The sequence below is a fragment of the Ziziphus jujuba genome, chromosome 5 (genome assembly GCF_031755915.1).
Source record: "Ziziphus jujuba cultivar Dongzao chromosome 5, ASM3175591v1".
Taxonomy (NCBI): Eukaryota; Viridiplantae; Streptophyta; class Magnoliopsida; order Rosales; family Rhamnaceae; genus Ziziphus; species Ziziphus jujuba.
The window spans coordinates 1,746,264-1,763,552 of record NC_083383.1 but is presented as its reverse complement, the minus strand read 5'-3'; the positions used below and the strand labels follow the sequence as shown (position 1 = coordinate 1,763,552).

General features: G+C 34.1%; 3 protein-coding genes across 3 annotated transcripts; 1 reads left to right on the top strand and 2 right to left on the bottom strand.

The window, feature by feature from the left end:
• Positions 1-391: 391 nt before the first annotated feature.
• Positions 392-5,902, bottom strand: LOC107420423 (synaptotagmin-2). Its single transcript, XM_016029381.4, has 12 exons — positions 5,207-5,902; positions 3,991-4,089; positions 3,851-3,901; positions 3,635-3,758; positions 3,378-3,496; positions 3,002-3,103; positions 2,614-2,688; positions 2,253-2,329; positions 1,922-2,168; positions 1,278-1,628; positions 845-976; positions 392-712 (listed from the first exon to the last, which is right to left on the bottom strand). The coding sequence occupies exons 1-12, from the start codon at positions 5,315-5,317 to the stop codon at positions 584-586; spliced, it is 1,617 nt and encodes a 538-aa protein (XP_015884867.2). The 5' UTR covers positions 5,318-5,902; the 3' UTR covers positions 392-583.
• Positions 5,903-11,854: 5,952 nt separating this feature from the next.
• On the top strand, positions 11,855-13,474 carry LOC107420402 (sec-independent protein translocase protein TATC, chloroplastic). Its single transcript, XM_016029352.4, has one exon. The coding sequence runs from the start codon at positions 12,392-12,394 to the stop codon at positions 13,088-13,090; it is 699 nt and encodes a 232-aa protein (XP_015884838.3). The 5' UTR covers positions 11,855-12,391; the 3' UTR covers positions 13,091-13,474.
• Positions 13,475-13,651: 177 nt separating this feature from the next.
• Positions 13,652-16,429, bottom strand: LOC107420403 (uncharacterized). Its single transcript, XM_016029353.4, has 6 exons — positions 16,139-16,429; positions 15,676-15,830; positions 14,658-14,698; positions 14,082-14,141; positions 13,948-14,004; positions 13,652-13,852 (listed from the first exon to the last, which is right to left on the bottom strand). The coding sequence occupies exons 2-6, from the start codon at positions 15,791-15,793 to the stop codon at positions 13,778-13,780; spliced, it is 351 nt and encodes a 116-aa protein (XP_015884839.1). The 5' UTR covers positions 15,794-15,830; positions 16,139-16,429; the 3' UTR covers positions 13,652-13,777.
• Positions 16,430-17,289: the final 860 nt, after the last annotated feature.

Sequence of the window (17,289 nt, the reverse complement as noted above, 5' to 3'; positions counted from 1 at the left end):
GAAAGCTATGATGACCTCCTTTTACTTAAATTGGCAAATCTAATGGGAACTTTTTGGTATCAGCTTGGGAAAACGGAGAGCATTTGATAGAAAGATGGATGGACCAGACGAATGCAATTGCGTTTTTCAAAGTGCCAACTGTTCGGCGGTGCAATGATGATCAACAATTATTCCTACCAGTTTTCAATCAAATTGAGTGTGCAGTTGGAAAGGGTCACATCTCTGGGTTTGAAAAAATGAGAATATTAGGCTCTTATTTATGGGCCTAAGATTCCATTGCTCGGCAACAATTTATTGGCCCGGTCCGTGAGATAAAGCTCATTAATTGGCCCTGACTCTGAGATAAAGCTAGGGCCCATCTACATTTTATTAACTCAAACAAAACACCACGGAAAAAAAGCATCTTAGAAAATCTTTAATTTACATGAAAATTGGTCTCCAGTCAAAAGCAAGATACAAGAAGTTGATTTTTTGGAGCATATAATCCATAAACTAAAGTCAAAGCAGAAAACAGAGAAACAATTAATGTGGATTACCCTACAACGCAACAAATTCTAATTTTCAATGTCCGCAGAGCATTTCCTCAAGATGTTCTCCATTGCAGCTCGATCTGTATTCTTCCATTCTTGGAGTCTATAAGGTGGTACTTCTCGTTGATTCTTCTGTTGTTAACAACGTCGGCTAGTCTTATATCCACGTAACCCAAGATTTCCTGATTGGAAGAAAATTAGCAAAAACAGCATCAACACTTGTATATAAATAAAACTATTTAAGTGACCCTTCTCAACCAACAATTTTTGTCACCTATTGGAAGAATATATTTCAATAATAGTTCCATACGTACTTTTGGATGCAGCAAGCCCATCCTCGAGGAGGCACTGATAACTTCCACATGAAGTTTATCATTTGTGGGAGGTTCCTCCAGTGTGAATGAAAATTCCTCGTCCCATCTTGGGTCCCGATTTTTCTTAACTTGCTGGATCAGTGCCAAACATAATTGTCAAGTAACATACTACAAAATACTCAAACTTTCATTTTTCACCATAATGCACTACAAATTGAATGAAGGATTTAAAGATTTGTTCCCGGGTTTCATTTCATCTGGGGTTTTTATTATGTAGAAAAATAATTAATATATTTTCTGTGTTAAAATAAACCATGATACAAATATGTTTCTGGATGATGCAGAGCAACTTGCAGCTAAAATTATGTCTCTATTTACGAAGAAACTTCCACAAAGGAACAAGAAAAATAACAAATTTGGTGCTAAGACATACCTTGGTTCTTCTCTCCTCTCCTCTGAATAGTAACCGGACATATGGATTTGTATGGTGCTTTCCTTCCACATCTTCAGCTTCATGGACCAAAATAACAAACAAACCACCCCCTGCAGGTGTTCCTTCAGGAGCCTTTTGTACGGCATTTGAATCATCCGTATCTTCAGGTACTTGATCTTCCTTGAAAGGTTTATAGATCAATTCCACGACAAGCTGCCCTCGGGACTTCTCATTTTGAGGATCATTTGGGTCCATATTTTTCAGTAGCTCAAGAGTCAGTTCTTTAGGCTCATCAGGTGTAAGCTCTTTCAAGGGAACAACATTCATACCCATCTTGTCGTGTTTACCAACCTATATAAAAGGGATATAGAGCTTAAGAAACTTTGATAGGAATTATGGATAAATAATGACACTTGAACAACTAGAGTTGGATAATATGGAAGATCAATGTATGTTAGCCAAGGGGTGTCTAAAGCTGGAAGAAAGCTTTGGAGTTCCCATACATGCTTCAAGAAAAGTTGAAAATTGAAATACTAATCAAACTATAACAGAAACAGGGCTACAATGTAGCTTTTCCTCCTTTCAAATGCCTAAACATAAAAACATTCTAGGTTTAAAGCAAAATCACATCCAAAGACATATACCTGTTCCCAATCATAAACAACTATTTCTAATGCTTGAGATTCTGGGTCTTTGATGACCATATTAAAATCCTCGTTCCATTCAGGATTTAAGTTTTTGTGTTTCACAGTGGTTTTCTTTGCAGGAAGCTTTTCCTCGGTTAACTTCAATTTCACATAAGGGTCTGATGCCCCCATAAGATCTTTCTTTTTGAGCTTCATTGCCCTCACAACCTTTACACTGAGAATTCCAACAGGTTTCTTCAAAGCTCTGCCAAAATTGAATAAAGTCATCATGTCATACCAATAGGTTCAACATCTTATTTTGAAACATATAAAGAAAATGCATGCTTACTTTGATGGATCCATAATTTGTACTTCAAGGACTTTGGGCCATAGATACATATTTGCCACTTGATCTTTGATAAGCTCCTGATAAAATAAAAATGAATCAAACAATAAGGAAAAACATAACTGTAAACAAGATGCGGTCTTGTTTTGTAAAGAATTTTAAGGAAAAACAAAAACATCCTTTGGAGCGGATCATGTTATTACCATTAAGGCATGCAAATGATATTCCAGAGACTGACTTTCTACATCATGGGATGCAAGTACACATATGAGTATGTGTGTGTTTGTACAAACGCTCCTCACTAATAAAGTCAATACTCAAAAACTTTGAACAAGGGAAAAGGAAGTGTAAAGTGAAGTGCTACCTGGACAAACCTGTAGAGGCCAGGAATGGACATAACATCTGCACCAACCAGCTTTAACCCAAAGTCAACATGTGGCTGCACAGACAGAGCAGCATAACCAAAAGGGAAAGGGATCAACGTACACAAATTATGGTTTTTTATTTATTTATTTTTTCTAACTAATTACTAATTCTGGGGGTTTGCTTACAAGTAAGATGTCATATACAATTAATTACCCTCAAAAAGGAGGCCACAATTATTTTGCATAGCATCTAATTGCGAGTAGCAACCGCAGATTGTTGCATATGCAATAACTAAGATAACAAAATCGCAACTCTACTACGTAAGATGCTTGTTTGTAGAACAAACATCAAGTTATAACAATTTGAAATTTGAATCAATATCACACCTTCTCCATGAGAGAGACACATATTTTTGCAAAACAAGGAAATGTGGGAACCAGAGGCTTCAGGGTGATCCGTGGAGTAGCAAATACTTGCAAATCAACCACCTGAAACACTCGGAAGAATCAGTACTCTCAAACAATGGTACTCTTCAGGGTGATCCACACTAATCATATATCTCATTGTGTCTGCATATTTCTGAAAGAAGAAGAAAGAATACGAGAGAGAGAGAGAGAGAGAGAAGGGGGGGGGGACGGACAACATCTGTGTACATTTCCATATGTGTGCTCTAGGATGAGCGAAAAAGCTGTCGCTATCAACCAGCAAATTGAAACAGATAAAGCTTTGTGTTTCTCCATCAACAGTGATACAAGCTAATACCTGAACAGTGGCTTTCAACCCAAATGCTTTAGCTGCAACAATGACGTTAGGATTTCCAGCCCACCTCAATGCTGGTTCAATTATCAATTCCTTCTCATCAGTGATGTAAACTTTCATTCCTGGTATATGTGAAAAACATGGTCAGTGTGTCCATAGAAGTGCACGAGAGGAATAAGAATATGAGATCATATTGCTGGTGGTTTCTGCCAGTGTTTATGGTATGTGTTTGCAGTGTGCATGAGTGTTGATCAAGAAACCTTGAAAAGTTGGTGGGAGGGAACCCAAGGTAAGTGCTTCAAAATCAACAGACTCAATTTTGTATTTTGGAATTTGCTCAGCAATTATTGGCTTTGCTATACTCCTTGCAGTCTTGCAAATTGCCTGATAAATAGAACAATTAATATTCAGCAAAAAAGAGTAAAAGGGGAGTTTCAACCAACAATTTTTTTTTAAAAAATATATGAATGACATACCTTGTCCAGAAAAGGCCACAAGATTTCTATAAATTTATTAAGCCAGTCAACCTTCAATGAAGCAAACTTATATAAGATATAACCAAACGCATGGAAAGAGTACATGTGTTTTTGGAAGTAAGAATAGTAAACGTTCATACTCTGTCAAAGTCTGGATTTTTAACCCACAGGGGTATCTCTGGAAGCATCCGTTGCAAAGCTTTAGTATCTTGCTCTACCAAAGGACGAATAATAGGATCCTGGATGCACCAATAACACCAGCAAATAGAGAAATGAATCAACTTGTGAGAACTTTTTTACCATACGTATTTTAAAAGAAATTTTATATTTTACTTTGACATCATACATGATCAAAGTTTGGACTTTAGTTCTCAATCACTCTGAAGCGTCCAAAGATTAGTATGAATCTAGGCATCAGTCTTTATAGAAAAACAAAGGTAATTTTTAATGTCTGAAAAACACAAGAAGACCATCATCTAACTTCAGTTACTTCACCTAACAACTGTCACCACCGAAAAGAGTACATGCCATCATCTTGAGGTGTTTTAGACATCTAGAATTCTAGAGCATCCCCTTTCACATAAACTCTGAGTATTCTCATAAGCAAACAAGCCAAAGTAACGAACAGCTAAATATCCCTGTTTGTAATGGGAAGTTTCAGGTTCCAAGCCATTAAAGGATAATGTTGGAAGGCTATCCCGCTAAAGGATATCGTATCACTAGCTATAACCTTTATCAAACCAATCACTACTCTTAATCCTCTTTCTGTCTGTCACTTTATCTAATCTTTGGTGTTGCTAGGAATACTCATTCCAGTTAAAAACAAAATCTTAAAAATGAAAAAAAAATAAAAATAAAAAAAAAATATATATATATATATATATATATATATATATATATATAGAACACCTTGCAAATTTATGTGCTAAAGGTTCTCATTATAGGCATAGGCTTTTGCAATTTTTTAATATTCTTTAAAGGAATTATAGTGTAAAGAGGCACTGACTGAAGAGGTGAAGTGCAAAGTGGAGGATAAACAGTAAGTTTTCAAATGCCAGAAGCTTTTCCAGTGTAATTAAGCTGAGGAAAAAGCTCAAAACTGCCTAAACAAAAGTACCGTTCAATTGCCTGGAAATACCAAAATGGACATATACCCAAGGGTATTTTCTTAAACGAGCTTAAACTGCCCTTGGCTTCTTATTGTTGTTTTTGGCATCTATGACAAACATATTGACACAATAAATAACTACTATTTATTGCACCATGAGCATGAATCTCAGTGAAGAAGCGTAATTCAGCCACATGTAACCATGAAGAACCAAAATTGGAGAAGAAGAAAGGGAAGAACAAACCGACCTTAACATCAGTTGGCTGGAAGTAGACAAACATGTAATACCCAATCACAAGCCCAATTGAAGTTCCCATTCCAAAGCCACAGAAACCCAAGATACTACTCAGAATACCCATCTTTATTCTCCTCCCAGACCAAGGCAAAAAAATCTTCAAATTTTACTGTCTCTCAGAAATCAACAAGGGAAAAAAAGAGAAGCAGAGAAACGCAGAGAGAGATCAAAATACAACAGCAAAAGGAGAAAAACCCATTGCTATTCTCTTCTGCCTGCCTTTTGCAGCACTACCCAACGAGGAAAATGGATCTGTAATTCAAGAAAAGAATCACAATACTTCCATTGATAAACTTGCTAAAAATTCTTGAATTCACGTGCTTTTTAGGTGTGACTGTGGTAATGGATAAGAAAACAATCCCATCTGATTGTTAATCCAAGACCTGTAACTTATAATCTGATTATTATTATTATTATTATTATTTTCCCCCTTATCAGAAAGAGCATTCAATGTGGCATTTATTCTTGGTGGACAATCTTTTATGTTCAACGACCAGTGGATCCAAACAACGAGCAGCATGAAAAGGAAATTTACAAGTGCGTGGGGTATGCTAAGTGTCGGCAACATCCAAGGCCTTTTGCTAGGCAGGCTGTGATTGGTCCATTTCTTTTTTGAAATATCATTTGTTTAAACGGTAAGAGAGGGAGTGAGGAAGAAGCAGAGAGAGATAGAGCCAATGTTGGCTAGAAGAGCGTTACTCTGTTAAAAGAAAGTTGGAAACGGAAGGATATAACATATTAAATAAATAAAACGATTGGTTTCTATTTTCTTTTTTCTTTTTTTCTTTTTTTTGCGGCTTTTATTACTTGTGGACCTTTTGGCTATTGGGTTTACTGTAGCTCTTTCTTACTTTCTTTATTTTTTTGTTTCTTAATATAATAATACAAAACCATGTCACTGGAGAAAAGCACTGCACACGCTTTCCATATCAGCCAGATGCACCTCATAATTTTCTTTAAAAAAATAGGAAAATTATAGATTTTTTTTTTTTTTTTTTATATTCTGTTTAATTCTGGACCATAAAATTTATAATGGATTTTTCTATGATTGTTTGCTTAAGCAAGCAGATACAGTAATAAAAGAAAGTTTCTATGTATAACCAAAAAGTCGTTGTACTACAAAGCTAATAGATTGAGAATTTTAGAGTACAGGTTTATGAGAGAATTAGGCGAATATCACGATTGGACTGCATCAGAGTTAGCCAAGGATATGTCGGCATGTACATATTGATAATATATTCATATGAAATAGGTTTAGATTTCTTCAATTTTGTTGTGGTTCCCATTTTTTATTTTGCAAAAAGCCAATCAACCTTTTTGACCTATCCTTAACTGTATTATCTTCCAGTCAAATTTGTTGAAATCATTGCAGAACAGTTTCACCAACACAAAATCAAATTAAGAAAAACGAAGACACATTTATATCATTAATATAGGTGTTTGCGGAAATAACAAATAAATATTATTGAAGGTAAGACCTTAAGCTCGTAAAATTAACTGTCGCTTTTGAAAGGGTTCGAAAGTCCAAAACCAAATCAATCAGCCTCCACGTTATTATCTACTTGTTCTTTCATGCCATGCCAGATACCCAAACAGTATTTGGCTGTATTATGGACTGTTTTTTATGGAGTAGGCCCAAGAATGGATATAAAAACTCCAGGAACAAATCCGTATAAACGATGGACCACTATTTCATATTTCCATGCCCTCCAAGCTTTTCTGTGTCTTTCCTTTTCCCTTTGAGCAAGGAAAGTATATGAAAGGGATGGAGAATTTTTTCACACACGCTTAAAACAGAGTAAAAGAAATGAGAAAAAAAAATAAAAATTGTACTACCATATATAACATATGAAAATCTGTCAGAGCTAATGGAATGGAATTGAAGGGAATCAAACTTATTGTACAAGGAGATAGAATTCATGTGGTGCTATTTGGTATAAACGTTTGTCCACACTTTGACAGACAGTAGAGGCCGCTCCCACCATTCATAAATAGTTTTAAAAAAAATAAAACCAAAATGTTAAAAACTTGACTTGGAAGCCAATCACAGAGAGACAATAAAAATGATGAATAAAATAGAGAGGACGACAAAAAATAAAAGTTAAACTACAGTCAGCCTTTGTACTTTCTACGGTAGATTTTTTTCATGTGAATTGCTAAGAAAAAAGTATGGGAAACTACAACTAGCAGACATGTATATATTATAATGCCCTTCTGAATTCTGACCTGTGCAATGATCATACTGGAAAAGAATTCCAACATCTTGATGAGAAAGAAATTATAATATTATAAGACGACGCCAAAATTTGGACTACAAACAACGTCCGATTATAGGTCGATTTAGAGATTCTGATCAAAGCGCACTTGAGATTTTAGGACCCGATTATAGTAAGAACTCCAAAACAAGCCCAATAATGAAGAGGGCTAACATAAGCCCAAATGGAATCTGTACTGAAATTTTTACCAAATCCAGTCCATTGGGCAATAGCTGATATGGGCTCTTGTAAGGAGGAAGAGGTTGACATATTACATAAGTATTTTTGATAGTGAAGAGATTAAAAACTGATAAAGAGATTGATATTAGATCTTGGGGATTTCCAGATCTCTTCCACCGACCCATCGTCCATAATAATAATAAACAAATTCCACCAAAATATTAGAGAAAACACAAACACAATGCAAGTTGTAAGAGGCATTGCCGCGCTAGTGTACCGACAAGTATCAATTATTTTATTTTTCTTTTCCCCTTTGTAGATAGAAAGAGTATATTATTTAGTATCTCATACCAAATACCAATAACTAGTAAACCTACGGGTATTCTTAATTATTAGCATAAGCTTACACGCTAAGGTATGGCTGCTGGAGACCGAATACATGAAAATTTGAAAAGGAAAATGCGATGACTAGGACCTAATCTTAAAAGCAGTTAACATATATATATATATATACATATTCTTTTCAGGAACCGACCTTTTACTTTTTTAATTTTATTTCTAATGAAGCCAATCGATTGCCTCTTTATGTCAACGAGGAAGCAACAATATTTTTTAACGAATCTAATGTTAAATTTTTATGCCTTTTTCTTTACTTTCAGTGTTATCATAACCAAGCAAAGTGCATGCGATTTGTTTGGGAATTATGTAAGCCGATAATGATGATAAACCTTTAACTTTAATTTAAAAGACAAAAACAGAAAAATGAGCACCATTTTGTAGTAAAATATTACGAAAACTTTGTAGCTTCAAAGCACATGGTAGCGAATGAAATATACTTCATTGTATTATTAAAATATATCATAAATTTGCGATTCATATATGACGTGGGTTTTTATCACTTGGTCGGTGGTAAACATTCATGGCACCACCCAATATATAAATGCAAAGTTACACCCTGCCATATGATATATGGCATTACTACATTATTTATACAAGTAAATATAATCTACCCAATTTAATGTTTTCCTGTATATATGACTTGAATAGATTAAATCATTATATTTTTTTTTCCTAATAATTACACTTCTAAATCATGAAAGTTGTACAGAATTGTGAATTAAGTACAAAAGCAATTTTCTTTAAGAAATATACATTCAATGTATAATGAATCAGGAAGATTTTATGCTTTTTGTTTTAATAAAGATTATTTTGTATTAAAACAATAACTCTTGATTTTATATCGTGTAAGAACTTTAACCTAGCTTGTCTTCGTGTTTTCATTAACCATAAGTTGGGTGGTTTACAATATATATATTTAAATATATATATATATATATATATTTTAGAAGAGTCTACGATATAGAGTCGCATGTCATTTTACGCATAGTTTTATATTAATTGTTCTTGTTTTAAAGCATCTCTTTATGTTAAAAATTTGTTTTGTACTCATTTTATAAATATAAGGCATAAGGTCCTGCCAAAACGGTAGTAAAAACCACTGTTTGATAAAACAGTAAACTGCATTGGATTTCTCTTCGTATATAAAAAATATATATAATGAATAACACCCATATATATATATATATGCAAATGTCTGCCCAAAAAAATAACAAACAATATTTTAGCCTTTTAATTATTTGTATCTAAAAACTATAAGAGAGAGAGAGAGAGAGAAAAAAACTTAAAATTCAAGTCATAACCATGACGAATATTCCACCTACTACATGTCCACTTAAAGAGGAAGCACTCGCTCACGGCTATTCACTCTGCATCATTATTACTTTTTATCTTTTCATCTTAAAGCTTGATCTTATAATAGCATATTATTGCAATTAACTGTTGTAAATTTTACACCCAAATAACAGTAATGAAGAAAATTATATTCTTACAAAATTGTGAAAAAATATAATACTACGGCTAATTATCTTCCATCGAACACCAACAGAAAAATATTAAAAAAAATTAGGAATTTTTATTCCAAAAATAATTCAGTTATATAAAATAATAGTTCTTATTAAATTAAACAAGACCAGTTTGTTACCTATCAATTTTCTCGCAGCTGTGCCTTTTTACCCGTATTTGACAAGCCAAACCGACTTTCGGTGACTAGGACCACCTCATGTCTCCCCCCAAATTAAAACCATCATAACCGTTCTTTTTCCATGAAAAAGATAAATAAAAAAAAGCAGCCAAATACAAAATGGTAGTAAACAATAATTCCTGAACTCGTCAAATTAAGAGGGACCCGTCCGCCCAAACATCAAGTCCACTATTTTTCCCAATATTTTAAACTATAAGATGAATGGTCCGTGTATTTCACGCTCTTCTGTCGCGATGTTGCCACTTGCATTAAACAATAGTCATGAAGATCTCATGTCGTCATCGAACCATGAAAAGTCCCTCTATTTTATTAGAGATTTAAATGAAATCATAATCCAAAACTAAAGTTGTGCTGCTCCATTACCCCACTATTGGCTCACGCTAGCTAAATCAGTGCATGACACCGTGGATGTGCGTGTGGATATGTTGGTCTTTTCATTGTTGCCATGACAATGCAATTTAAAAATTACAAGCACTTAAGCAGCATATAACAAGTTGTAAGTTAATCGGGATTGCTTTAATGAATCCTAGATTTCAGATAAATAATAAAGAAAAATATTGCACTCAGCAAAAAAAGAAGAAAAATAAATAACAGGGTGTTTGATTCTCATACAAATCTCTCGTGATAACAATTAAAAACATGATTTATAACTTTTGTTAATTTTTGCTTATAAAATTCTAGAATAATTAATTTTCTTATAAAATTTTTGAATAATCTTTATGTGATGGTTACAAAGATAGACATTTTAAAATAACAAGGGATAATTTTTTTTTTTCCTTGTATATCCATTAAGTATTTGTTTTCCCTTTGGGACAAACAAGTTTAATATTGTTAACAAATACGAACATATCAAATGCACTTAGACGGGGTTGCATATTAGAGTATTATCGGCATGAAGAAATAATATTTATAGGTGATTTGAGAAAAAAGCATTGAAAAAGCTACGATGCTCCCATCGTATACGTCTTTAAACACACATATAAAATATACTTTTTTCTTTTTTTTTTAATAATACAAATAGAATATGGATTTGAAGCCTCTTTTTATTGTTATTTTTGTCCATATTTGTTTTTTTAACTGTTAAAATATAGAATATATTACACTACATATTTTTAAAATTATTTTTAATTACAACAAAATATTTTTATATAGTTATAAAAATATAAATACAAAAATATTCAATTGTAATAAAAAAATTTTAAAAATATATAATGTAATATATCCTAAAATATATTTAAATAAAAATTTTCATTAAATTTATTTATTTTTTTAAAAAACTTATTTATTTTTATACATTAAATTGATAATCAACGTTCAAATTTAGAATAAAGTATAGATGAGCAGGGCGAAAAAAAAAAAATGTACTTCCCGATTGCTTAAAATTTGGTCGTGACTTGAACCACAGAAATCATTGTTTTGGCAGCTCTAATCCCGTCACGTCGAAAATGGCTGCAATTTTGCCATGTGTACTCAGAGATCTATAGCTCCATGGTGCCACTGCATTATTTAATCAGATTCACCCCGTCACCCATACGGAAATATCTTATTCTTTTTTTTTTTTTTTTTTCAGGTTTATTTTTAAATAAATAAATCAAGTTGCTATTACCAATTCCCAGCACGTGAGGTCACAGAGACTAAACAATGAAGAAAAAATGATGGGGCCATGACGTTGAAAACGTGTATGGCTAGGATTTATTGCGTCCCTATCTGACCACACCAACCACGAAGAACCCGAGGGCAACATCAACGGTCACAATCTTCCCAACGGCTATTTCCAATGTGGGGATCCAACGGTCAACATCGAACTGGCGGTTGCCGCCCTACAGTTGCACCCGGTCTTGGACCGAGGGAAGCCGACCGCAGCGGTTGTCGGTCAATTAGGAGTAACAGTGACATTAAAGTTAAAAAAAAATCAAATAAATAATGCTATACATAAATAAATTACTTTTTCTTTTTTTCCAAAAAGAAAACCAAAAACAAAAAACAAATATGTACAATAAAGTAAACAAAGTAGCCGTTGCGGGGTTGGCGCTTTCTTCTATAAAATGAGGTACACTGCAATATTTGCACGAAGATTCTTGAATGTTGCATCATAAACAATATCAGAAACAACTCTAAGATTAAACCCTAATAAAAAGGGTTTTACAGATTCATTTTAAATCTCTCTCTCTCTCTCTCTTTCTCTCTCTCTCTCAATTTTTCAATTTTTCCTTCACTGTAAAGATTTTTTTTATCCGAGTTTGGCTTTATCTTTCTTGGCTGCTTAAAGAGTACATGCTTATTATTAGTTCTATATATGGGCTTTTGGATTCTTAGATTTGATTTTCTCTTCTTGTTTACGTTTTTGTAAATTCATCTTCGTTTTGTTTTTATATATATATATATATTTGTGCAACTTTCTTTAAGAAAATCTGTTTAAGGATTTCCCAACTCTTTTTTTTTTTTTCGTTAGAAAATTTTTCCAACGAACAAGTTTGATGCTGTTGATCGTATTATTATAAAGATCATCGCCTATATTTTTGTATTTATATTTTCCCAAATCCTTGCTTTTGATTTCATAAATATTTTATAGTAAAGCATACAAGTGGTAGATTGTTTGGCTATGGAGGTAGTGAAGGTAGATCAGTCAATCTGTGCGTACAAACAAACCAGAGGCCCGAAGAAGATAAGCCGGGCTTTCAGCTCCATACCATCAGAGAATCTTGCACCCATAAACAGCCATGGCGGTCTGTTGAGCGCTCCTCCACCTAGTCTGTCATATTCCTATCCCCCCACTCATCATCACTACTACAGACAACCTCCTTTGCTTCCTCTGCCGGTTTCAAGGCCTCACCACGGCCACTCTCCTCCTTCTAGAAGCCGAGGCCTCTCGTGTCCTCCTACCACGGGAAAGACCAACAAAGCCAGAGACAACCCCATCGCTACCACCCCAAAGAAATCAAAATCAAAACCACCTTGTGTTTCTAAAATCGATCAAGAAGAAACTAAGCAGCAGCTGCATACTAAATCCATGAAGTCTGGGACTGGGAGTTTGATTGTGACTTCAACGAATCGGTTAGGACCCGAACCGAATGATCTTCCAAAAGACGTTTCAAAGGTGTTATGGAAGAGTAATTGTTGTGTGAGTATTGAGGGGGATTTGGACAAGTTTTCGGGATCGGTGTTTAGTCTGGCACCGCCTCCGAGCAGCCTGCCGCTTCCGAGGTTTTCCGTGAGGCCAAAGCTCAGTTGCAACGCCGAAGCTACTGGCATAGATGCTGGTGCTACCGACAATCTCTGCCGTCTTCTACGTCTCCGCTGACCTCCTCCTTTCTTTTACTTCCCGTTGACGATATAAGTCGATCGCTCTGGCCTTTGCAATACTATCACTCTTAACTGCCATTGATTTTCTTCTTCTTCTTCTTCTTCGTCGTCGTGTTCTTTTTTTTTTTTTTTTTTAAGGTGGTTTTGTTTTTCAGTAAATAAAAGAATCAGCAAGGCTGATTCTATAGATATATTTTTTCTTTTTTTTCAAATTCTCCTTGTTAGTCTCTTAAGGAAATTTGTGTTCGCCTGTTATTTTTTTGATTGGGAACACAAAATCCAGCTGTTCGTGATGGGTTCATAGTTTTACTTTTTCCTTTGGCTGTAATGTTTTTTTCAATATTATGTATTTTTTTTATTTATAAAAAAACAATATATGTAATTTACTCGGTGTATTTGAATAGTATTTTTTTTTTCCCCCTTTAGCTGTATTGTTTTTCTCAATGGTATGATGTACACGTAATTCACTACACGAAAATCTAATCCAGATTCATATATAAAAACAAACATAACGGCTAAGAAATGAATCTACATAAAGATTGCTGACGAGGTTGATTCCTTGTGGAAAAGGCCAAGCAATTTCCTTTTTTTTTTTTTTGGCTTGAAAGGCCAAGCAATTTCATTCAAAGGAATATTTGATAATAAGTATAATGTTTCTTATAAGAAAAAACATGACAATACGATATTAATTGTCTTGAAACTGATGTTGGCATTTGGTACATGTATAAAATGTGGTTTGACCTTCATCTGCTGATCTCATCTGGAAAGACGAAAGATAATATAAAAATTAGTCAGAAAACCTATCTAAGACGCGATTAATGAGGGAAATCATATGTTGAGTGTAAATATGCGCACCTGTCTCGTATAATATGAAGCCTCATCGTGACCGCATTTTTCACATCTTCTTTTTATCTGTTAGACACAGTTAATGATTAGAAGAAGCCATGTAAACTGGTACTATAAATTTAACAATGTAAATGTCTTAGTACCTTTGACAACTCCACTTTTTCTTCACCAATTAGTACTATACCAAGCTCCCTTCTAATATCCTGCACCAAGGGGTAAAAGTTACTCGTGGCTGCAAGTAATATGGACAAATAGAAAAAAGGACAGCATGCGTTTGCAATTCCGAAGAGGACCTCAAGCCAATTTGCATTTGGTGCTTAAATTACCCGAACGGTAACTCTTTAATGTTCCTTTAAGAAGTGTACAAAAGTATAAAGTGGACAATACGCTAACAAGAAACTAGCTGCAAGATTGGCTAAGCTGTTTTCTAGTTTTCCAGTCCAAATTGCTCGCCTATAGATGGTTTGAGGTTGCAGCATTTCAATTCAATCAGAATATTTTTATTACAAATTTTCCCAAAGATTAATTAAAAAAAAAAAAAAAAATCCCAATAGAAGTGCAATTATGCCTAACTGAGAAACAGCAGGAACTAATGCATTGAATATTCATCGTTTGTTAGGCACAGAGAATGCCATATCAGTACATACTTCCAGGTAACCAAAAATGCAGTCATCTGTAAATATTACTTTCTTGACAATAAATAGGCATCAGCAACATACCTCAGCCGTGACAGTGTAAGATATTTCTCTTCCAATGATATCTGAAAAACGTGATGGTGAAATTAGTAATGCCAAAATTGAGAGGGAAAAACAATAAATTTTCAACAGAGATTTATCTTCCCATAAAATTACAAAACATAGCCTTCAGGAATACGGAGAGAGAACATTGTAGTTCTACTAAATGTTTTAAATGTGTCACACTCAACCTTGAAACCGAGAGCATGAGCAAGCACAGAGAGAGACTGCATGCATTGATAAGCACTTCACACCGACATAAAGAATAAATTAAACTGAAGCCAATAGCCCATGAAGTCCAGGAGGATAAATCTATGAATGTGTTTATGGAACGTTGAAAGGAAACAAAAGTTAATTATTAAATCATTGACTACATTACCTTAGACTGATAGCAAAATTGTCATTGATTTAACTCAAAACAAATTCTGTAGCAAAGTATAATACAAATTGGCTTTATGATAAAAGCAACCAAATTTAGGAGCCCTAATTTTCATTTTTCCTTTTTTGATGGAAATTGGGTGGATGGTGCCGACTTGCAAAATGATCCATCACCACCAACATCACCAAAAGCTAAAATCCAAGTACTCTGCATCTTTGTGCATTAGTTCCAGGATATAATTTATTACCAATATCACAAATTTATAGTGCACCGAGCACTAACGTCCTAGCAGAACCCCTTTTTAAGGTGATAATTATATTTTGTTCACACATTAGCAAATGCACAAACATAATTAAACCAAAGAAGCAGAATCCTGGTTATTGATCACCTATAAAGTTTCTGCCTCCATTGAACCAAGAAACAAATCATCCTCAGTTATAAATACAACCTCAACAGGAAAATAAGCGAACACATCAACCTTCTCACAAGAACGACACACAGCAACAGAAATTTCAGATAGTATTGAACAAACACATAAAACCTTAACCTTTTTAACTCCGAAAATTTCATAAGTTGAAATACAAATTAAGCGTGCTAGCTACTTAAATGGTTGCGCAGATATACCTTTCAATTTTTGTTTAGACTTGCATAAGGGACATTGGGCATGTTTAGTCGAACCAAATGCTAAAACTGTCCCACACAAGTTGCAGAAGAGGAAATCGCGCCCATGGGAATACGCCATTTATATGTCTCAATAGTGAACCTTTTGCAGCTCTTGGCTAAAAAAAGAACAACATAAAACACAATAATAATTCAAATTATGTAATCACTTGAAAATACAAAATCCCAAGATTTCTCGAGAGAGGGAGAGGCAGAGACAATTCTGCTCCGTATGAAGTTAAATACATTGGCTTCTAAAGCATTTAATCAAACAAGTCATGGGACTCGAATCAATGGGATGGCGTTTACAGCCGCTCGTACAAATAACAGTGGTTTCAAAAATCATAAACTATAATGAAAAAGAAGAATAGATTGATAAATTAATATCAGAGGAAAAGAAACATGCTGGAGAGATTCGAATATTGACCTGGATTTTAGAGGTATCAGTTATTTCTTCAACCGTCGTTAGCCTTGATAAAACCCTCGTTGTTTCTTTGGTACCTCTGATAAACCCTAACCTTATAAACTGTTTCAGTTGAAACCAGGCCTAACCCGGCTAGGTGATGATTGTCTCGGGTCTCGCACACTCTCACCAGTCCACAGGCCCCTGAACGCGACGAAGTTAAAGCCCACAGCCCAATTTCTCAAGAATCTTCTTCTTCTTATTTTTTGAATTTTCTTTTTTCCATGGTTCATAAGAAAATGAAAATATTTCTATATAAATTATCCATGCCAAAACCAAAAGAGTTATAAATTGTCTATTACATAAAATTATTTTTATTTTATTTTATTTTATTTTTTTGTAAGATTAACACCTATCTTTCTGTAGGCATTTTGAAGCATTCTCTCAGTACTTATATATATATATATTTTGGGAAAAAACCTGGAGATGTAATTATTAGGGGGATCTTTATACTGTGTCTGAAAAATCACATAAACGCTTGCAGTTAGGAATTAGGTGAGGTAAAATGTACAAAAGTGCCATGGATGCTGCAAAATCCTATTGCCATGATTTTGGCAGCGAGTTTTTTTTTTTTTTTTTCTGTTTTTTTGGGTTAAAAATTACAATAATTTTCTAATCTAAAACTAATTCGATTTTAAAGTTGTGGGTTGTGGGTGTCAAGGACAGCCACTTGTTTAACTAGCCAATAATCAATGTTAAAAAATGGATGTCATATTCCTTTATGGGATGTGCCAGTGGATGAAAGGCACTTATACTCCAACCAATATTAATCATAATTCATTCACAAAAAAATATTAATCATAAATCTTGAGCCAATGTAGTGGTCCTTCCAAGACTTTGACAGCCATGATGGACCTACTAGATCTCTCAAATTATGAGCCCTTTATTTTACCAAGACATGGCCCATATAACAGCTCAAGCAAAACTATTTCGACGGCAAAGGTGTTTTGGTTTAATTGCAGGGGACTAAAGTCTAAAAAACTTTAAATGTAAATGGGGGGCTTAACCTAAATATGTAAAAGGCAAGTTAGCTAACGTGCGCTCTTAGAGCACCATTCGTTAACCATCACATTATTATTAAAATAATAATAATAATAATAAAAAGCCGAAAGGCA